This window comes from Dermacentor andersoni, chromosome 4, assembly GCF_023375885.2.
Source record: "Dermacentor andersoni chromosome 4, qqDerAnde1_hic_scaffold, whole genome shotgun sequence".
NCBI classification, from domain to species: domain Eukaryota; kingdom Metazoa; phylum Arthropoda; class Arachnida; order Ixodida; family Ixodidae; genus Dermacentor; species Dermacentor andersoni.
In genome coordinates, this window is record NC_092817.1 from 53,749,559 (window position 1) to 53,773,072 (window position 23,514).

Consider the following 23,514-nt stretch of genomic DNA (forward strand, 5'->3'; position numbering starts at 1 on the left):
TTGTGAACGCCGCAAGGCCGTTTTGAATATTTCGCAAGTTAGAGATAAGGCAGGCTTTGTAGCGTCTCATTCTGTTTTCTTTGCGCATATTGCATAGTTTCGCACCAATTACTGTTGTTCTTTCCTTCTCTAAAAAAATATAAATGCATACTGCGTACACAGCTCAGACTAGTCCGCTTTTTGTTTTGCTCGTCCCCAGGTTTAGTTTCCTTCATCCCTCCTTCTCGTACTCTTTTTTTTTTTTTTAATCGAACACGGCCCAGCTGGTATGTGTCGCATTAAAGAGCCATCAACGCAAGATGTACGACATGCTAATATTTGACATTTGGGGATGTTGCGGGGTTTCGTAAAGCTTCAAAAAAATTTAGGACAATAACTTTTGAAACTTTCAAGCACACGTACAGTTACGACCGCTACACTTGTGCGTTCACTTGGTCAAAATCATTTCAAAAGGGGCAGAATAAGTGATGCAGAATTGAAGACCCTTAGAGGGTTGTTGTTATTTCCAGTTCTTGTTTTCTTCAAATTAAATTTTACACTGTAACAAAGTAAGCATGGGAAGTTAAAAAACGCTGGGCTCTTCGTTGCGTACAATGTAATTGAGAGAGCATATTGAAGACAGCACAGTTGCAGTAAAAAAAAAAATGTTATCACAAGCTTGGTGCATCTATTTTCTGTGCAATACAAGAATTGCATGCTAAACTTCCGTCTTATTTTTTTTAGGATTGTCGTACTTCTTTACTGTAATATTTACTTAATATTCATTTCAAATCAATATCAGGTCACTTTTTATTTCACTGTATTCAGTTACTAATTTTCGTTCAACTTTTTAACTCGAAATTTATCAATCTCATTGAGGCTTCGTACTGCCAAATTTGTGGCCAATAGCCCATAGGGGGTTGGGCCGTTCAATCAACCAATCGTATGTAGCTGTGCAATAAAATATTAATTGGGTGAGTTAGAACCTGTTCATCTTGAGCACCGCACAAACTGACGGCGACCACAGAAAGAAGGCAGAACAAGCGCACGCCTGCGCTCGTCCCAACATAGTGCTTTCGTAATTGCTAGGACGCGGCGTAACGATTTCAATGATCCGAGTTTCAACAGTCTTGAAACGAACCAACTACAAATTCGTGTCAAGAATCATTGCATTTTAAGGTTTAAAGACCTAAACTGAACGAGTTCAGAGTCAGATTGTGACGTCCTTAGCCAAAAGCAGCTGCCCAAAGCGAAACGGTAAATTTTTCCTTCCAGGTCTCCCTGCCTTCTGTCGAAGAGTGCACAGCTCTTGCCCACCAACATGAGAAAGACGGCGACAGTGTGGCAGCCGTTCAGTATTACGTTATCTCCGAAACTCAATCCGAGGCGCTCAGGGTAGGAATGAGCTACGTTAAAGGTAAGTAAGAGTTAAGATTTCCTGTTTTCTTTGCGGAAGAAACTAAATTGGAGTGCATTCATCCTCCAGAGGGGATCGGCGACGTAATGCGATTAGCAATCTAGCCCACGGTGCGTGTGTAATCGGCAATCTTGTGTTTTCTATGTTATAATGATTATTGTGAATAGCGACGCATCCAGTGAGCCAAGCTGATTTAAAAGAGGTTTCTTGATGTGCGGCAGCACATACCCAGCTGTACCTACACAGTGACCTATGTTGGTGTAAAAGTTCATTGAAAAGTGACAAATAATTAGTGGTACGTACTTAGCCCTTACAAAAAGTTTTATGGAAAGTCTATAGACAGTCTACAGACTTCTATAGACTTTCCATAAAATTTTTTGTAAGAGAGTGACCGAATTTGGCGTGAAAGAGGTTCATTGATGGGCGGCACATACAGGGACCCAAGTTGACTCGAGGGTTCACTTCAAACACTTCTCCCTCAGCACAGTAGCCGATTCGACCTGGACTACTCAGTGGCCCACGTTTGTGGGTTGCGGCAAATGGTTGGATCCGCGCATAAGACAGGCAGACAGACAGACAAACAAATAGACACCGGGAAATGCGTGCGGCGTCCTACGAATGCTAATCTTATTAATATGCGCTGCAATAAAGCTTATACAAAGAAAGGTAAGCACATTTCAGAGCAGCAGAAACATAAGCGAACTGAGAAGATAGAACAAAGGTTGAAACTCCACAGTTGTACTCGGAGATCTCAGGGAGGCCTTCATGCTGCAGGGATTATTATGGTGACGACGATTACGATCCTTAGCTGCCCTACCACGGCCAAAGAGCATGTCTCACTGGTAAAAGCGGTGGAGTTTTTGAGCACTCGCAGGGGATTTGCGCGACGCCGTTCTATTGCGTTCCTTTTCCGAGGGCTCCGTTTCCCTCACCTCCCTGCCTGGACGGGATGCCAGCGAGTCATAAAGCGCTGTTACTTGGCTATCGCCCCGCCCACTGGAAGGCCAACGGGCTTCACTCGTTGGCCAAGTTTTTTGGTGGGATTCGGGTCCTGCTTGCGTGAGCTGCGAGTACGCACGCTCAAGGGGCCCGTTAGACGGGCCGATTAGCGGCCACAGGTGACCATTTGGTCACGTTTTGTGTTGCAATTAGATTCACAGTTAGACATGTTGCCCAAACTAGTGTTTGTATCGAACCCCAGCGGAATTCTTTGTTCTTTCCGGAGAGCTTCGCCTATAGGGTCTCCCTTGCTGCTTGCACGGGCTCCCCTACAGCCGGGGCCTGCTGGGGGCGTACGAGCACAGCGGCGCGGCGGCGGCACCAAGGATGCATGGCGGCTCGGTGTGCTCAAACCTGCGGTGATCGTCCGGCGCCCGCGATCAGAGCGTGCGCGCCGTGAACGTAGCGTGAGACCGCAAAGTACAAAGAAGGAAGGGACAAAATAGTCTTCGCTAAAATTCTCATGTTTTGGGGAATATCTTTAGTAAAAAGGAAATTTTCATCAACCTTAGTGTTGCACCAAGGATCTTCACCTTGCGCGTTTCTTCACAACAGCTTTAGCATATTCAATGTCATTGTGTTTCTAGTTCTCGTATAATTCGGCCTCGATCTGCAATCTGCTAGCCTCCTTGTTAGCTCAGATTGTAGAGCGGCGGCCACAAAGGACGTTGGTGCCGGGTTGAATCGCCTAGACAGGGACGAGTTTTTCTTCAACTACTTTGGTTTCTTTCTTGGGAACTCGTATGGGCTTGCTTTGTAGCTTCATGCTACTGCTACGTCGGTGACGATATTCCTCTTCATATAGGGAGAAAGCAGGTGCCTGCTGCGGAAAAAAAAAAGCATGCTTTGACACATGTACGGTCAAAAATAAACTCGAGGACATTTTTCCCGTGCGCTTCGTATAATTACTAAGTGTAAGTTTGGGTTGACTCACCGAGCAAGCTTCTGTAACAATACAGATGTAAATTACTGAGCTCGCGTGTTCAACCCATCAGCATTAAAATTGAAGGGTTTAACAAGCAAGAAAATCAAAATACGGGTGCTCCAACGTGTTCGTCAGAAGAAAATGCTGCATGTATTATCCGACTGGCTTGCTTTAGTTACCTTTATGAACAGATTTTCACGTTCCCAAAGACATGTAGAACGACTCGCTTCACCTTCTTTCTCTCTCGTTTCTCAGAGAGCATATTGTCTAAAGACTGGACGCTTGACTCTCTCTGGAGGCCGGTGCGCTGGATGCAAAGTTTACATCCGAGGATCTTGTCCCAAGAGAAGAACGACGAGTGAGTGAATTTAACACACAACCGAATCACCGCTAACCGCGCTTTGGAGTCGGTCGGAGCCTTAAATTTGTCGTGTAAGAGGTCGACACTGCAAGTTCATCTCAGATAGGGAAAAAGAAATTGTTTGGTTAGTTCTCTTGTCATGAACGAGGACGCACTACACAAAACAGAGCACAAAGAGACCGCGTAATGACAGTATTAGCGCGGTTAGAGCTTTGATGCAGTCCTCTAGATCTACGTTACTTCTAGTAACGTTGCTTTAGCGCAACGTTTCTCAAACTTTTCGAGCACGTGGTCCCTTTTAGTAGAATCAAACCTACCATGAACTCCCCACCTTCATCAGCCTTCTGAAATTTGTTTTTTTTTCAGTGACGTAGATACATTTACAATTTAAATTAAGGTACATTAACCGAATCAGGGAAAGAAAGCTACCATTGATGTTTGTTAACAGTTTTAAACAAGGATTAGTTTAATCATGCATATTATGAGGATGTGCTTGCTTTCTTGATACTACCAAATGAATACGTTTGAAAGGGATCGATTCGTCTCTATATCCAACATTTCAATAAGCAGCTGACAATGAAGGTACATTTTTTGCAGCTTAAAAAAAAGTCCGTGCAGGAGCGCCGTCGTTCATTTCCAACCACGTCTGCCGAAACTCAATTCTACCGTTGCAGTGAGACTAAAGTTACTGCGGTTGGGTGCCGTGTTCGGTTTTGTTGTGGGCACCAATGGCCTTGATCGCCGTTTGTCTTACCGTTTCGCCGCCCATCTTGTGGACAAAACTATTACAATCTGCGTAATAAATATCATTCAATGGGTGATGCTTATATTAATCTTGAAGAAAACGGCGTTGAAAGAGTATGGATGCCGAGACTGAAAATCCATCTATTCCGGCGAGCAGAATGTTGGACCCTCCGTGACCCCCATAAACATGTGACCCCCATGACTCCATGAGTTTGAAACACTGTTCTAGACAATCATGGCAAAAGCAGCTCAAACAACGGTAACATAAGACAGAGAAATACACAGGATGAGCGCCTTGTGTAGTCGTTATTTTTACGCTGCTTTCACCATGATCAACCGTCTCGCCCAGCTGAGACTCAAGCAATGACAGTCACGCGCATTGGCGGAGAAATCCTTGCCTTCACTGACTTTTTTGTGCTCTGCGTGCGCGTGAACTTCCATTGCAAATCTGGCCACAGTTATTGCAAACATCACTTTCACGGGTTTCTTGGAGCAATGAGTTAGTGGGAACCGGGGAGGCGAATATCAGTGTTTGTTGAGAATGCAATAAGAAAGCGTAGCTTACTGTTTCCTAGCACTTATTGACATTTGAGCCGTCAATTTTCGTCCCGCGAAAATGCAGGAGTGCTGTAAAACTGCATGCACCTTATGCCACGACCACATTCATGCGAACAAATATGCTTCGAGTGCACTACCGCTGGAAAAATGAGATTTGCCATAGGCTGTATGAATTTATAAAGTGGTGTCGGTATTATCAACCGTTACACTTTTACGCTCAGATTTTGAATATCAAAACACGGAAAACGCGAAGAACGGGAAAATTCCTATGGTGGCGGCCGTCGCAAGGCGTATCACATGGCCGGCCGCGCACACCTCCTGTGCGACTGCTCAAGGTACTAAGATGAAAGGCTTGCCCCTTCGGACAGCTTTAGAGCACTTAGACGACAGGCCTTTTACTGGCGAGTATTTGGGGCTGTGGCCTCGTGTGTATGCCCAAAGTTGCAAAAGCGCTGCATGCCGCGCTTCTTGAATCGGATTCTCTTTACCTGCCAAAACCGCGATTTGATTGAGGCCCGCCGTAGTAGGTGACTCCGGGTTAATCTTGACCACCAGGGGATCTTTAACGTGCCCCCATTGCACAGGACACGGCAGGTTTTGCATTTCGCCTCCATCGAAATGCTGCCGCGGCGGCCGGGATTTGATACCGCGACCATGTGCGTAGCAGCGCAACACTATATAACCGCTATACGCCCCCACAGCGGGTTACGCTTCTTGAGATGCACCAGCTTGTACGACCGCTTGCGATGAACTGAACTATGGAAGGCTTCTTGCTTGTGTGTCCGTGCGTCAAGTGTCAACTTCTCTCCTCCATCTCATCTTTCAGCCACATTTTACCCTTTCATAGAGCGGAGTATAGCCAAACGGGCTCAGCCTGGTCCGGCCTTCCGCTTATTACTTCTTTCCCTCTCTGTCTCAAACATTTCGCCCGTTACCACATGGTGATAAATGCATCCCGTGTTTTCTCCACCCACCTAGGTTGTACAAGGAGCTCCGGTTTTTTTCTGCGTACGTCGGTGCACTGAAAGCTCTTCGTGACGGTTACTGGGCCGTCGCGACACCTCTTTTGACCCACGCGAGGTTGGTTGAGGAGTGGCTCGTGACCGTTGGTCAGTATTGCATGAATGACGAGGTTTCTTTTTTTCTTCTGTTTCAGAGAATTGCTCAAGACAAATAAGTTGTTGGAGTCGTTACTAGAAAATGAAGTACTAATGGACGACAGTGAAACAATAACTCATATCAGCGACGACAAGAGGTGAGTATGAACAGAGCTCCGCCTAGACAATTTTGCGCAACTACTGGGCGGGAAATGTACTACAAAGACACAACGCCGGAGAACACACAACACATCATGAGGTGTCACGTTATTATACGAAGAAAGCGCGCAAATGTCACATTGCTTCGAGTTCGTCGAATTAACCACTTCAGGCGAGCTTTTCTTACCTGCCATTTCGTAGTATCGCAGATGATAACTGAGTTTCGTCTACTTATGACAGAAGGATTTTCTTTGAAAGTTGGAAAAATAAAGCACCTGTTTGTGGCACGAATCTATGCGCTGCGTTCGAGAGCGACCTACTAAAAATTTTCAGTGCACTTCCTCCATTTCCACTTCCTCCCGCTCATTGGTGTTCAAGCTACTTTCTTAACAAAACGTCCTTTTATGCATTCAAGCACAAATGTAACTGGTACGCCGATGCATCTTTCCGCAAATTTCGGGAATTAATATCTCGAAACTGGTGCCATCCTGAGAATACGTGCCAAGTGGATCCGTCTTGCGAACTCCACGGCTAGAATTTCTAAATTGCAATATGGGTCATAGGGCAATTAGATAAAAACTTAATTAGGGATTTTTTTAATTAGTCGATTATACATTTCAGTTTTTGTGCAAGTAATGCCTGCCTCTTCGAATAGACCAGCTGATGAACTAGAATTGGGCTGTCTGCCACAGGCAACCGCAAAAATTAAGTGCTCGCTGAAGCACCCTGCCTGCTTATACCTTCATTACAAACCGATATGAAGCTCCTAGTCATTTTACGACGTTAGCTGTATGTAAGCGAATTTCTTGGGCTGATAATATTTCCTAATGTTTACTTAGTGACGGACGAGCATGTGTGCCGCCCAAACAATATTCCTCAAATTTCGCCGACAGCGGGGTGCGAACTAACTAATACAAGCGAGATTATTAGTCTAGCAACGCCTTGTGTTTCCTTTAGGGAGCTTCTCTCTTTGTCTAACATCTTAAGTCTGGGCCCAGTTGTCATGCACGTGAATACTTGTTTTTCTGGAATCTAGCTAGCCGTAGAACACGTGTGGGTTATCTGTCTGAGAGATACAAATGTCAGCATTATTTTACGGCGACAGCGTTAAGGGCCCCTTTACGCAGAAAATACGGCGGCATCGACGTTGTTCTTGCGTTGGACATGAGCGAAAACCAGATGGAAGCAAAGAATTATTCAAATTCCTTAACAGGTCAAATAATGTTCGCATGGACGCCAAGTTTCTCAGGGAGGTTCCTGTAAGCAAACGAAAGTAATTGAGCTGAGAACAACATTGGGTTTTAGGTGGAAATCAAACCCATGACCTTCGGAATGCGAAATGGCCATGAAGCCTCGTTGCTTCAAGCGGGTTAGAGGGCGTAGTAGTGAATTATTTGTGGTCTTTGAATTTGTAAGGCGTCTTAGAGAAATGTACTGTTTGTGAGTATACGGTAATTAGGAATGGCCTAACAAGATCGAAGTGAACGCGAGTGTTCGGGTGCTTAATTGTACTTAAACGAATGAATCTTCTGTGTCAGGAACCCTTTAATGCTATCGCGTTCTAACTTGAAAGGCAAAGCTTAAGCGTCCCCCAATTATTTTTAATAACGTTCCAATAATAAGTGTTGCGCCGGTTATTATTAATATTCATTCCGAATGCTCAACGCTAGGAATGTTCCTCCCTCACTATTTATTTTCTTTCGCCTTTCGCAGTCATTTGCAGCTATACGAGATAATCCTGAGGCGCTAAATGAGAGTACTACTGACGTTGTTCAACGGAAAGTTTTTCTTTATCGAACTATACGGTCCTCTCACGTCGCGCATTCATAGAGCAGGCTTGCAAGCTTGAACCCTGTCCTAAGCGTGCTCCTACTAACGAGGACGGCTCTTGTTTCGAGCCACCGCTGCCGAGAACAGCGGTGAAAAAGGTCGAATCCTTGTTTCAGCTTTTCGTTCGCTGCTGAGCGCAGCGGCTGGCGCCAATTAGCGACGGCGTGTATAGTCGCAGCCTTAAGCGCCCGCGTTGGCTCAAGCTGTCTCAAAAAGCGAACGGGTTTGTATAGCGCTTTCCGAGCATGTAGGAAGTTGAAACTTGTTTTCTTTGCTGTGACAGCAGTTAAGAGATTGAAGCTGGGATCGCTGCGTCTGTACGTCTGTCCTTACCCGACGTCACCACGCCGCCGCCACCGTAGTCATGTGGTCAAGCTATCTCATCTCATTCACAGCTTCCCCCTTATCACATGACGAAAAAAAAAAAACGCCCAGGACCGTCTTTTGGAATCACTCAATAACCCTCTGGAATCTGCAGTTTGGAGCCGGATGCGCTAACCCTTGAGCTATCATGCAATTAACACTGGCAAATGACCATTTGTCCCAGCGCTTTGTGCCTTACGCAGACTGAGAGCGGCGGAGTCTGCGCATGTATTTCAGAGGCCGTAGCCGGCTATACGTTGTGGAGTCTCACACGTTATCTAGGGACAAAGGAACGGCCACACAGTAGTGCAGACAAGCACTAGGGCGTTTACTGCACCTTTCATGCACTAATACCTGCTAGCCGAATTGCTATCCACAGAGCGTGCCGATGGGCGCGCGACGACTTTAGGAATTCCGACTGATCGCGATTGCATATCGATCGAATGTGCTCGCGCCATACTGGACATCAACGCCTGGTCGTTCGCGTGTACTGTCATGCGAACGGTGGCACGTACGAACGGTCGTGTTCGTCCATTCCGGTGTCCTGCTCCTAGGCCTCGCGGTACGGTCTCGTAGAAGCATGGATCGGCGCAAGCGCAGAACGTTCGCGCGGCTTTCCGAATCCGAGCCAAAGCAGAAGAGCCTACTCCCTGTTGTGCAGGGCTAGCCTCGCCGTTAGGTGGCGTTAGCAGCACAACACTCGCGCCACCTCTCGTAATATGCTGCAACCGCGCCGACTGCTGCAGGCGCTTAGCTACGGGGAGAAGCCGGATTGCAGAAGGCACAAGAGCCATGCAGGGAAAGCGTCAAGGGACGCGTGAGAGTCGAGCATCACCGCAATGTTTATCCAAATGACCGACGCACAGCTGCACCAACTTACTGCGACAACAGCAAGGCTCTCACTATACGTACGCCTCCATAAACAATGTTTTGCTTTTTCTTTCTTGCTTTGCAAACAATCTCGTGTTCGTCTCAACAGTATACTCTTCTGACGAACTCGACATTGTGCGCAAAGCAAAGAGATTGCAACAGTACCTTGGTTTGGGCGAGTTGGTTCATCTCGACAGTTTTCATAAAAGATATGTTAAAACAAAGATGAAAGGAACACATACGACAGGACTTGCGCTATTTATAATGAAAACTGTCTAAAGAATTTGTTTATGGTGGTGTACTTGATGAGATGCACACTGCTCTTGCAGTAAGTTAGTGCAGCTGTGTATTGGTCACGTTGGTAAACGTTTTTAAAAAATGTTTTAGTGCTCGGATACAAGGGCAAGAAGGCAATGCTGTGTCAACGTCTTCTCGTCCTGGCCCACTTGCGGTAAAACGACTTCCAAGTAGTAAACTTCTTCAGAACTGGAGGAAACGGTAAAGTCAGATTTTTTTTCTTGCAGGATTGGCGTACTGCAGAGTCAAGTCTTTCACAGTGAGCGTTTGGCTGAGAAACTAGGATGCAAGCTATCAGAACAAGGAAACTTTGGGGAGGTCCTTGTCGCTGGTTCACATCTGCCCAGGCATTCGGACCAACGGCGCTCGATCTTCACCGGAAAGCCAATCCAGGTAACGCGCGCAGCTCTGCTACGTGCGAATTTGCCCGTTACAGACTCAAGAGATGCAGTGCACGTATTCGCCGTGCTTGAACGGTAATGAAGGCGCAAGTAATTGGAATACATTTTTTTCGAATGCATTTAAAGAACCAACGATACAAAGCATGTAAATGAACACAATAGAAAAATAACTTGGGCTGTGTTAGTAAATAATCATTCTACATAAAAAAATGTCTTGCCGTGAGAGGCCTGGTAACCCAGAAAAGACGCGATAATGAAAATTTGAAGTTCCTGCACCAGCTATCCCGAACGTTACGGATTTTGGCGGCGGCTGATGGAGCCTCATTTATTCATTTTTTTTTACGTGTAAACTACATTGCATTCTAAAAGAACTTTTACTGGGCTGCAGTGGCGTAAATATGAAAATAATTGCAAATCTATGACGTCTCGGTGACGCACCAGCGCTAAAGTTTGATTGCAAGATTGAAATAAATAAGCTTAGACCTTCATTTTTACTTCTAATAATAAGCGTATTACCGCAAAATGAACGAAAACGGAATTTTGAAAGAATACTTTATCTGTATACGCTAAGCTTTTACTTTCTATTTTGTCCCTTCAAAGTATCGAATGTCTTTTTCAATGCATTGACTGCTCGAATGTAACTTTTAGAACAATTTTTTTTTTCGCAAATGTGCAGTGCAATATTCAGCGCAGCAGCAAAAGCATGCTCGAAATCAGCGTAACAATTCGACGACCACTCAGGCAAAAGAAAAAAATTACCTGCTAAACATTGCGTTTCGCGCTGCAAGAGGAGACAAAGAAATTAAGGCAGAACCCGTCTCATAATGCGCGTTAATCCGATTAACCTGCCATAGTTTTTCAACGCACCAAAAGCTCTCTAAGCTAGCTCATTGCGCCACAGTATGGTTGAGTAGCCGGAATGGCTTTGTCTTTCTCTTCGTTAAACTTTCAACGTTTCTTTTTAAGGGAATTTGCTACGTGAAATTGCTTTTTATTGCGACGAATTCTGCTGTATTGGGTTCAAATCAGAAATTCAGTTTTCTGTACATAACAGGTTGTCGGAACATTCAGTGAAATAAATTTGTGCTAATGAACACTTAGTTATAATATTGTAATCCCAGTCAACTATATTAATACGCAGCAAGCTGATTCGAGGACTTAGTTTTTCTTTTGCTTAGGCACATCTTTGGTATTGGTATGCATTCGTGTAGCGTCAAAGTACATGCCTTGTAGAACAGTCACCCTTGCAGGCAATCTGCTCGAAAACCTGGTCGCCATTTTGTTTCTCTTTAATGTAAACGTTCGATTTTTTTTTTTCATAGCTAAAGATGAAAATCGACCCTCTTAAAGTGTAAATCTTGGATGTGGTCTCCGCACGATCGATGTTTCCCACAGAAGTGCTCTTCCAAGTAAAGTCGAAGTCGTTTTTCGCTTGTAACTAATAATTACTGCAATTAGGAAGTCGTTCTTCAGTCGTTGCTAATTATCACTGCAATTAGGGAAAGCCAGCTACGAAGATATACCTTGAAAGCTGTCAATTCAAGCGGAAATTGGAAAAACAGCACCTACAACTGCTTTTGGGGCCATGAATGATGTGCGACAGATCGCACAGATGTTATAGCGTGCTTGTATATTTTTTTTAACTTGAAAAGCAGTTTATTCCTTGCTTACGCAGACTAGATCTTCAGACATAAATTCAGGATAATGGTCTTACTTATTACTTTGCAGCTGTAAGACCACAGTGCCCGGCTCATTAACTAAGAAGCACTATGTATTTGTCATTACTTGAGTGATATATTTACTGACCGACGTTCCAGAAAGACGAGGCATGCAATATTATCGCGAACAAGTTAAACGGGAACAAAACTGACCCGAATGCAAAAAAAAAAACACATTCGATGAAATTTTATTGAAAACAGTTACGGGGGGTTACAAGTCTAATAAAGCGCACATACTGTTATGCCTCACCTCGTTTAACCTTCCGATTTCGATTTTCTTATTTGAATTTCCCCGCACACGTTCGTTTGCCCAAGTTTCATACGTATGTCTGTAAATGATTTTGAAACTTTGTTGTCTGTAGTTTCATGGCGTCGAGTGGCGAACGCTTCATAGTAAAGAACTTTAGTCTTTCAATGAAAGCGCACGTTCCCATTCCAGTTATGTGCAAAGCCTGTCTAAATTAGGCATGTAAATTTGGTATGTAGCTGAAACTGACACACCAAAAGTGTAAATAAACTGAAAACGCCCGCGTTTTCTCATTTGCACGCAGTATACTTTAGTGCATGCTAGTAGAACGATCTTGCTTGTTACTTGGTTCATACTTGAAAGAAGGTTAAAATTGCTCCAAAAAACGAGGACAGGCTGAAGGAACACACTGCGCTCGTGGTGTTTTGTGTGTTCTTTCCGCTTGTCCTCGTTTTTTCGCGCAGTTTTACACTTCCTTCATGTATGTGAGTGTGTGTATGTTTGTGTGCGCCTTGGCTTTAAGTCGACAACTTCTATATATACATGAAAAGATTCTAACTCTGCATTCACTGAACCACCTTTAATTTCACTCTCTCACATTTAGAAGAAAACGTTACTCTGTCTCCAGCAGATAATTCATTTTTAAGCGCTATTTTTTTTTTCAAGCATTTCGACAAGTAGAATATTTTTATATGTATAAAACATCAAGTTTTCAACCGTAACTCAGAAAGAAAAACGATGTCCCAGTAAGTAAACTGCATCAATTCGGTCAACCAAAGCACAAAAGAATCATAAGCCGCTCTGAATTATACCACTAATTGTGAATAGAACTTAAGAGGAAGCTTTAGCTCGGGCCCAACTCCGACGCGGCCTATTCAAATACATGTAAAAACGCAAAAACGTTTTTATGAGATAACCCCTGGACCGATATTGATGAAATTTGTTGCATATAAAAGAAAAAGTTAAATTCTAGTGACTGTTGGAAGTGGAATTTCGATTTAGGGCTTGAATTTTCTTAAAACGATTTTCAAATATTTGACCGTTTGAAAAAAATAGAAGCACGAAGTTTACAAATTCATAGCTCTGCATCAAGAACTGATATCGCGGTTCTGTAAACGGCATCCATTAGATCATTCAAAGCAGACAAATTCAATATGTCATTTTACATCTTACGTGAATTTGTTACGTTGGTTACAACGGTTTTGCAAAAGTTGTATTTCTCTATGATTAAATTTTTTTATATTCATGTGTAACATATCAATTTTGTCCGCTTTAGATGTACTATTAGATGCAATTCACAGAATTGTATTGTCATTTTTAGTGGTTGAGTTACAGAGTTGTAAACTTGATAGTTTCGTATTTTGAAAGTTTTCAATTTTTGCCAATTTTTAATAAAAAATTTACGACCTAACTCAAAAATTCGAAACCAACAGTCACTAGATTTTAAGTTTTTCTTTTAAATGCAGCAAACCCCGTCAAATTTGGTGCAGTGGTTGCCGAGAAAAACGAATTCTCCTTTTACATGTATTTAGATAGGAGCACCCGAGCTAAAGCTTCCTCTTAAGCACAGCTCTCGTAAACAACGAACGACTTCAATTGGGCTGCAAACTAATGTGTTTGTCGATTATGGGCAATCTAAGAAGTACAGTTTGCAGTATCCTAATATCTATTTCCGGCAAGTAGTTGGGTTACAGAATTATGGCGTTGCGAACTTCACGCCACTTTTCTAATTCAGGAACATTTGAGACTAAATTAGAACTGTGCATCCAATATTTGGTACAATTTTGTTTCCTCTGCTAAATGCAACCAACTTTATCGGATCAGTTCGGCGGCTGCTTTCTGAGCATTTCTGCGTTTCATCTGCATTTAAACATTAAAAATTTTAATTTGTCTCGAGCGGGAGTTTAGTATGCTTCAGCTTATGCTTATAAAGCGTTTAGGAGCGGTTGTAATGTAAACAGAAACTCTGTATTGAATTGTCTCTTGTTCATGATATTATTATCTTCATTTTATCTCCCTGCAGGGCCCTGTCTACTACCTGGACGACGGTGGAACGAGCATATCGCTAAGCGAAGCCATCATGTGGGCCAGGGTCAACCTCCTGTCGCCATTAAGGGCGTACAATCGAATCGTCCCTTTCTGACTCTCTGCACTCATATTGTTGTTTGAAAAAATTAAACTAATATTGTTACTTAGTATGCTACTCTCATGTTTAGTTTCGTAACGACGAACCACCTGTCTATAAGCATGTGGCACGTTTTTCTAACTCCGAGTGGCAGTGGCCTATAGGCGAGAGTTCATATGATTCTGCTGTTTGCTCTGCTTGCAACAAAGTTTGATTTTGCTTAACGAAGTGTTGCTACAACGATAAAGTTCCAGTTTGTTTTGACAACACTGCATGTAGATCCTGACAAAGACCGTTGCAAAAGAGAACTCGGTTTTGATCACAGACACGGTTTTCAATGTTCTCAATGCAGACGGGCACATCGAGCTCAAGGAGATGTACAGTGAAGCGTGTCTTCACTCCGGAACATTTGATTCGTTTGCGCACTCTGTTCGTAAGCAGGCGCATAATAGAGATTGTCATCCTCTTCTTTTGACTAGAGAACCTGTGACTTCGGTAAAGTGTGTAAAGATGGTACATCGGTAAAGATCGGCAAAGTGTGTCTGTGATGTTGAAATTCATGTGCGGTAAGAAATCGACTCCTATGTCATTGACTAGACAGCTTAAAAATTTTATCGCGATCATCTTTAAAGTGCGGATTGTCACATTTACGTGGTGCTGCCTGAAACAAGGGTTACTAGCACTGATCTCGCGTATTTCTTTTTTTTTTTCGCCAGGTCTAAATATAAGATAAATCGGAGAATATATTGCAACCCTTTGCACGGTAACTGAGGGGGCAATGTCGTTAAACCTTCTCTAACAAGATATCTGGCGCCGCGATTCTCTCTAAGTTGCTGCACTAAGTTTTGTTCTTCCGCGTAACCTAGTGTTGAAATATAACAACGATAACGTCAGTTTTCACTGTTGGTTGCATTGCTGCTACCTTTAAATTTGAATATGGGCTTATTTTTCAAGGGCACCTTTGTGCTGGGTTTAATGTGAAACTTTCTGTGGTTTCCGTCCACAGCAGCGGCGGGGATCAATAGAGCACGTAGTTTCGGTCACCACTGAATGCTAGAGAGTCGGCGTGCTACAAGTACGTCGCGGTATGACGCAAGAACACGCCGTTGCGCACTGTCGCCCACACCCCTGCAGCGTCGTTTCTGCCATCGCCCCAGTTGCATCACCTCGCCCATTGTCCTGTTCACGTAACAGTGCTAGTTCCCTCTTGCGTTTTCTTTCAAACAGCGTGACTCCATGGGAGCTGCGTACCTTCAGTCAAAGAAGCGGTGCAAAACCGTGTACTGCGGATCTCTCTGCTCGCAACGCGTTTCTCCCTCACTTCTATAAAGCAGGCTTTTTGTGTGTGTGTGTGTGGATCAGTGACGGTCGCTTTTTAAACATTAAATAATCCATGCCCACTAGTGCAGATTTATAGAAACCACGAACCTCTCGTTTCGCACATTGAACAAAAATTATTGAGATATATTTTTCAGATTTTACACGTGTAGTATTCTCACCACTGGGCCCTTTGGCAGCAAAAAAGGGCCACTTTACTGTGTCAAAAGCAACAAAACAATGCAGCTTGACCACGTCCTGCACTATAGCGACGTAGGCGTATAGGCGCTATACCGATGTTTTGTATTTGGTGTTCTTGCGCTGGCCCTACAATTTAGCATGGTATAGGTGAACTGTAAACAAGAAAAGCAATGATTACCCGTGGTTTTATGCATCCATTACTCGGGCCCTGAAGCGGCATGCGGAAAGAGCCGAGTTAAAATACTTGGCTTCAAGGGGAAGCGCCACTCGCCTTGTCGAGAACGTATGTAGGCCCACAACTTTACTTATTTGCACGCCATACGAAGCTCACCTGAGCCGAAGCTTTAGCTCGAGAGCTGCTATGCAAATGCATGAGCACGCAGAAATCGTTTTTCTTGGCAACCACTGCACCAATTTTGACGCTTGTTACATTTAAAGACAAAATTTAAGATCTTGTGCTTGTACAATTCAATTTTCATTTATGCATTCAATTTCTCTTTATTCCTAAAAAGTGCACAATTTCTTAAAAGTCGAGTATCGGTCTTACAACTAACTGAGCAACGAAAAACTAAACCGCAATTCTGTAAACTGCAACTAATAATGCCCTCTAAAGCGGATAAGGTTGTTGTATTATCCACTGCTCTGAATTATACCCCTAATTTGTGAGAACTTTTGCAAGAACCTAAACATTTTACCAATTTCACGTAAACTGGAAAGTCGTATATCAATTTGCCAGCTTAAGAGGATATATCATATACTGTTTCAGGGCTTACCTATTTTCGGCAGTTTTTGCCAAAAATTGCAGGTCCTAAATACAAATTATGATTTTTCGTTGCTAAAATGTACCTTTCTCCCCCAAATGCACTAAGTCTAATTCAAATCGGTCTGGTGATTCTTAAGGACGTAGCGATGCCACTTGTAAAGTAAACACAGATTTTCATCACGTCAGAACAGTCGTATTTATGACCGTACCTTTCGTCGACATTTGCACTTATTCGTTATTTCGTATTTCCGTTTGCGTTCTCGGGAACTCGATGGCGGATAAATCAAGGGATCTCTTAGGCATGTAAGGCCCTCAGGGCTGGACTTTTCCGCGATAAGGTAGCCTCGCCGCCGATTATCTGACTGAGTTATGTCGGATGCTCGGTTGTCATAGTCGGAACTTCGAATCGTCGTATGAAAACCTTTTTTATTTAATTTGACGAAGGTGAGCAAGAATTTCACCTCCTCCAGTGCACTACATCTCCAAGCTTCGAGTGGCGCGTGACATCAGCAAAAGCTGCCGATAGCGAGTGGGGCTGTACTAAGCCAGCTACAACCAAATTAGGAAGACCCACTAAGTTTCAACAAAAGGCACTCCCTCACCAGAACAGGAATTGGTCTTCCTGGTGCAGTATTCGGCCTCTCCCTCCCAAATGACTCATTCCATCAACCAATGGCCCTCAGTCCCCAGCAGCTGCGGAGCACCTGACCAAGGAGGCGATCAGACCTGAAACGCAGCAGAAGGTGCTAAGAATCTCTGGACCTGGACAGGCCGCCAATGGAAACTGACCTTGACAACGTATAAGTCCTGAACTCTCTTGAGTGAAGCTAGCTTAGCAGAACTCTTTGAAGAACTATCCGACATTGTTTGGGATATCACCGGCCTTGGTGAGATTAAAAGAACTAGTGAGGCTTATACAGTCCTGACTAATGGCGATGTCCTCTGCTATAGTAGTCTCCCAGATAAGAAGCAACACGGGGTCCATAAGGACATCGGGCAAAATTGACGAATTCTGCAACATTAATGAGAGGGTAGCAATAGTCGCAATCAAACTTAACAAGAGGTATCGATTAAAGGTAGTACAAGCCTACGCTCCAACATCCAGTCGCGATGCTGATGAAGTAGATCAGTTTTATGAAGATGTTGAATTAGCGATGACAAAAGTGCAAACTCAGTATACTGTAGTAATGGGCGGCTTCAATGCAAAAGTGAGGAAAAAGCAGGCTGGTGAACAAGCAATTGGCAACTACGGCGTCGATTCTACGAAGGCTAGAAGAGAGGTGCTAATACAATTCGCAGAAATGAATAAGCTGCGAATAATGAACACCTTTTTCAGGAAGCGTAGCAACCGAAAGTAGACCTGGAAAAGCCCTAATGGTGAAACAAGGAATGAAATCAATTTCATACTTTCTGCCGATCCCAGCATAGTGCAGGATGTAGAAGTGTCAGGTAGGGTAAAGTGCAGTGATCATAGGTTAGTGAGCGCTAGGATTAACCTAAATTTAAAGAGAGAAACAGTAATATTGGTCAAGAAGAAATAGGTCAACCTAGAGGCAGTAAGGGTAAAAGCAGACAAATTCAGCCTGGTACTTGCAAACGAATATGCAGCCTTACATGAGGATGACACAGAGGTAATGAATGCAAACGTAACTATGCTGGCTTCAGAGGCAGCTATTGAAGTGGGAGGCAAGGCACCAAGGCAGCCAGTTGGCAAGCTCTCCCAAGTAACAAAAGACCTAATAAAGAAACGACAAAAATGAAAGTGTCCAACTTAAGAGAAAGGATAGAATTCGCGGAACTCTCAAAACTGATAAACAAATTAAAAATAAGGGATACTCAAAGCTATAACGTGGAAAAGGCTGAAGAAGCCGTAAGAAAAGGGACGCAGCCTGAAACCGGTGAGAAAGAAACTTGGCATAGGACAAACCAAGATGCATGCACTGAAAGATAAGCAGGGTAACATCATCAGCAATCTAGAAGATATAGAAAAGCAGTAGAAGAATTCTATACCGACCTGTACAGTACCCAGAGAAGCCACGGTACCTCCATTCGAAGCAGTAATGAACACGTTGCAGAGACTGCTCCTATAACTAGCGATGAGGTCAGAAGGGCCTTGGGAGGCATGATACGGGGAAAAGCAGCAGGAGAAAATGGAATAACAGCCGATTTAATCAAAGATGGAGGAGACATAATGCTTGAAAAACTAGCGGCTCTCCATACGAAGTGTATATCGACTTCAAGGGTCCTAGAAAACTGGAAGAATGCAAACATTATGCTAATCCACAAAAATGTAGACGTTAAAGAATTGAAAAAATAGGCTCATTAGTTTACTCCCAGTATTTTATAAAATATTCACCAAGATAATTTGCAATAGAATAAAGGAAACACTTGCCTTTAGTCACCCAAGAAAGCAGGCATGTTTCAGGAACGAATGCTCTACAATGGGTCACATCCATGTCGTCAATCAGGTAATCGAGAAATCCGCAGAGTACAATCAGCCTCTCTATATGGTTTTCATAGATTACGAAAAGGCATTTGATTCAGTAGAGATGCCAGCAGTCATAGAGGCATTACGTAATCAATTGCGTAACAGACCACTTACGTAAATATATTGGAAAATATCTATTGAGATTACACAGCTACCTTAATTTTACATAAGAACAGCAGAAAGATACGTATAAAAAAAGGGGTCAGACAAGGAGACACAATCCCTCCAATGCTATTCACTGCGTGCTTGGAAGGAGTATTGAAGCTATTAAACTGAGAAGGCTTAGGAGTAAGGATCGACGGCGAACATCTCAGCAACATTTGGTTTGCAAATGACATTGTTCTATTTAGCAACACTGCAGACGAGTTACAACAAGTGACTGAGGCCCTCAACAGATGTAAGAGTGAGGTTAACGATTAATATGGAGAAGACAAAGATAATGATCAATAGCCGGGCAAGGGAACAAGAGTTCGGGATTGCCAGTCAGCCTCTAGAGTCTGAAAAGGAGTATGTTTACCTAGGTCAATTAATCGCAGGGAACTCTGATCATGAGAAGGAAATTCACAGGAGAATAAAAATTGGTTGGAGCGCATATGGCAGACATTGTCAGCTCCCGACTGGAAGCTTATCATTATCATTGAAAAGGAAGGTGTACAATCAGTGAATTTTACCGGTGCTGACATATGGGCAGAAACTTGGAGACTGACAAAGAAGCCTGAGAACAAGTTAAGGACCGCGCAAAGAACGATGGAGCGAAGAATGCTAGGCATAACGTTAAGAGACAAAGAGAGCGGTTTTGATCAGAGAGCAAACGGGTATAGCCGATATTCTGATTGACAATAAGAGAAAAAAAATGGAGCTGGGCAGGTCATGTAATGCGCAGGTTCGATAACCGTTGGACCATTAGGGTTACAGAATGCATACCAAGAGAAGGTAAGCGCACTCGAAGACGGCAGAAAACTAGGTGGGGCGATGAAATCAGGTAATTCGCGGGCGCTAATTCGAATCGGTTGGCGCAGAACAGGGGTAATTGGAGATCACAGGGTGAGGCTTTCGTCCTGCAGTGGACATAAAATGGGCTGATGATGAGGAGGAGGAAAAGGATGATGATTGTCTCATGAAAGCATTTCTGCGGGTCGAATAGAGAGATCGCAGCTGCCCCCGAGCTACAGCTTCTTGTTAACCTATCCTGTTAGTTGTACTACCACCTAAAGCTCTCCCCTATTGTCACCGTGTTAGCGTTCACAAATGCCTTTTCATTTAGGACAGACAGTGCCGCGGGCTGGTCTTGTCGTGGCGAAGCGGCTGTACGAAATACCCCACCTGTCACTTCACTTTTTTTGAAGGCCAAAGAGCTTCGCTCTGTTCTATAGCCTCGGCTTCAGTGGTACGACTGACTACTCGCGGTACAAAATAATTGAGGACCTTGGCCTCGATGGTCATCTACGCGGACAGCTATTGGGGGCACTGCTGCCGAATATACAAGACAAATGGATTGTGCGACCCCTTCTCACGGGAGGGGGGGGGGGGGGGGGGGGAATGCACGAGTACACTCGTGCATTCATTTACGTTTTTGCCTCCGCTTTTTGTCTTCATATCTGTTATATTTTCTCTGCTCAGCAGTCAAACGGGCGCGAACCTGGCTTACGTCACTGCCTTTAATAATTTCCCTTCTTTCTATATTTATAAGGCCTGTATTATTTATATTCTCTTCAGACAAGTGTCTATAGGCGTCGTACAGAACGATGAAATTAATATTCGAAAGCACGATTGGTGAGGCGCCTTAGTGTTCTTACTAACAACTAAAGATCCTTCCCCCCTCTACCCCGACGCCCTAAAAATATATACAGGCTACCAAATTGTATTCACTTTTGTTATGCATTGCTCGTTTCATACCAAAACAGCCTTGCAAATTTTTCATGAATGCTGTTTATTTCTTATTGAAACGTTGCGATGCTGTTATTCATGAAGTACATCGGGCGGCATTTTCTAAAAAGAAAGCGAATCAGAAACAAATCCTTAAAGGTACATAATTTCTTCTAGCTTTTGAAACAAACATGTTTAACGTGAAGGGCCGAATCTCATTAAGCTATATGCGTAGGTCGCACTTATTTTAGAAGCGCAGATTTTAGGCGCCCGTTCCTGCGGCGAGTGTCGGCTTCGGCGTCCTACCTCGTAACCGAGCGAACTAACACAGTGTAAGATGAGAGGGAAGGCGGAGCGACAGCGGAAGATGAAAGACGGGGATAGCGAAGAGAGCGCGAGGAGGAAAGTGCAAGAGGAGGCTGCAGCGGAACCATGAGGCGGAAGGCGGAGGAGGAGGGTATGGCGAAAGCGTGAGAAAAGCGTAGCACAGCGCACAACGGGCTTTGCGGGGACGATGGCTACGAGATGGCGTCAGAGTAGTGCGCGTCGTCTGTATGGAAACAAAGCGCTGCATGAGCGGAGTTTGTCTGTGGCGGCTGCTGTGAATCGTGCCTACGTGTCGTGATTGGCGAGGCAATCGCACCACACTTCGCTCCGTTTGCAACGTGCCACACGAGACAGATTGTCAGCGCCAGCCAATATATCATGAAATGAAAACACGTATTCAGCTGCGCTCAAATTTCGCATTAGGGAGCATCGTAATTTATCGGCGAATTTTTTTTTACTGGTGGCAAAAGTGGCGTCTAAGTGGCAGTTACTCTTTATTACAGATTGTTTCCCCCTCGAGCATGCATGCTATATACGACTGAGGTGTGTAATCGGAATCGAAGACTAGTTATGTAAGTAGGTGGAATTCAAACAACATTACCGTGGTTCTGCCCAGCTAGGTGGGATTTGCATATTTTTAAATATTGGTGCATAATAGTTGGGACATTCTGTATACATCAACAAACAAGAATAAGAAGTGCACATACTATAATATTGCGGTTTACCTTAGAAACGTAAAATAAAAACCTAAATAATTATGATAATATACTCTGGCTTTGACATTCAACATTCATATTACACCAGTACTCATTTCTGGTGGCTCTCGGCCGAAGTCTCTTTGTGGTCTGTGGGTATGAGCCAATCTCTGGAATCATCATTGTCATCACTAGCGTAAAGCATTTCAGACAGTAGCAAACGAGTAAAAGAAGAAGAAGAAGAACGCGCAGCTCAAGGCGCGAGACACGGCACGCTGCTACAGCCGAGGACGCTCCTAATTGACGGCTAATGCCCAAGTTCTACGTTTGGTTTCTACGACTATCACGGCAGCACACACGAGGCATTATCACTGTGAGGTGAGCTATCGAACACCTCCGTTTCATATGCTGCGGATTCTCGTAGGTCGGCAAGAAAAAAGTTAGCGCGAACCTTCGTCAACGTCGACGTCTTTTGTCCTCAGTGGCATTCGACAGCGCTTGGCCTCCATTCGCTTTCTCTCTCCACACACAGAAATCTAGATTTGTGCGAACGCAGAAACCAATAAAGACCTCTACATCACTTATAACAGCAGTGATGTTTTAAGAACTGCGATATATTATTATTTTTGTGTGTGACGGAGTTATTATGGTACTAGGTTAGGTTAGGTTAAGTTAGATAGTGTTAGGTAGTGTTAGGTTACGCACTTTTATGGATATTTAGAATTTTCGTCAATTTTGTGGAATATTTGCAACCCTCCGTGGTTGCTAAGTGGCTATGGCGTTGGGCTGCTGAGCACGAGGTCGCGGGCTCGAATTCCAGCCACGGCGGCCGCATTTCGATGGAGGTGAAATGCCAAAACACCCGTGTACTTATTAGATTTAAGTGAACAATAAAGAATCTCAGGTGGTCGAAATTTCCGTAGTCCTCCACTACGGCGTGCCTCATAATCAGAAAGTGGTTTTGGCACGTAAAACCTCATAATTTTTTTTTGGGGGGGGGGGGGGGGGGATATTTGCACGGATTCTGCTTTTATACTAGTTATAACTGGACCCTTCTTTTTTAAAGTAAAATATTGCATGCAAATTTGTTCAGTTGTCATGTAATGAGAGTATTTTTGAAGTATTGCACCTTTTTAAAATAGAGAATATGTCGTTTTCCCCAAGCTAAAGCATCCTCTTACGAACACAGCTGCATGAGTGTAAGCATTCCTCGACAAAAAAATGACTTCTCGGATTGATATGCAGTTTCACAATGATCTGACGCCGCTATAGAAGCTTCGAGATGTTTATTCTGATTGCCAAGTGTCAGATACTTGCTCGGATTACTGTTTGATCGTCGTTTCTTGCTCGTTTATTTAGTAGTTTGCTAGCTTCTTTGGTAAAACTACACACACGAACAACCTTTATACCTTCATAAATTCGCAGATGTACGCCAATCCGAGCAACTTGTACATCAAAGGCAGTGAAGCTGCATGAGGGAGTTGTCCCACTTTTCGGAAGTTCTAGTGGTCTGTCCTTACACTCTCTGAAATCTACCCAAGACTTCGCTAACGCTTTACTTTATTTTCAAGGCTTTTCAAGTTCCTCACAATGTCCGAGCAGTACTTCTGCATTCTCTGTTATGTACGTACAGTGAATCGTAGAAGTACAGAAGCTGGGGCGAGTAAGCAGGGCGAGCTAGGCGAGGTACAATGCATGCTGCGCAAGTTTAACCGACGCCGGAGTCTGGTTGCGCATTCCGACGGCCTGGTAGGGCTGTGTACCCGA

At 43.8% G+C, this 23,514-nt stretch overlaps 1 protein-coding gene across 1 annotated transcript in view; it reads left to right on the top strand.

The window, feature by feature from the left end:
- The window catches only part of LOC126536677 (WD repeat-containing protein 17-like), a 63,776-nt gene extending 49,613 nt beyond the window's left edge, over positions 1-14,163 (top strand). The window contains exons 21-26 of the mRNA XM_050183704.3: positions 1,255-1,396; positions 3,576-3,678; positions 5,962-6,063; positions 6,140-6,238; positions 9,827-9,992; positions 13,989-14,163. Coding sequence (XP_050039661.2) covers positions 1,255-1,396; positions 3,576-3,678; positions 5,962-6,063; positions 6,140-6,238; positions 9,827-9,992; positions 13,989-14,108 — 732 coding nt within the window. The 3' untranslated portion in view covers positions 14,109-14,163. The remainder of the gene's footprint in view (positions 1-1,254; positions 1,397-3,575; positions 3,679-5,961; positions 6,064-6,139; positions 6,239-9,826; positions 9,993-13,988) is intronic.
- Positions 14,164-23,514: the final 9,351 nt, after the last annotated feature.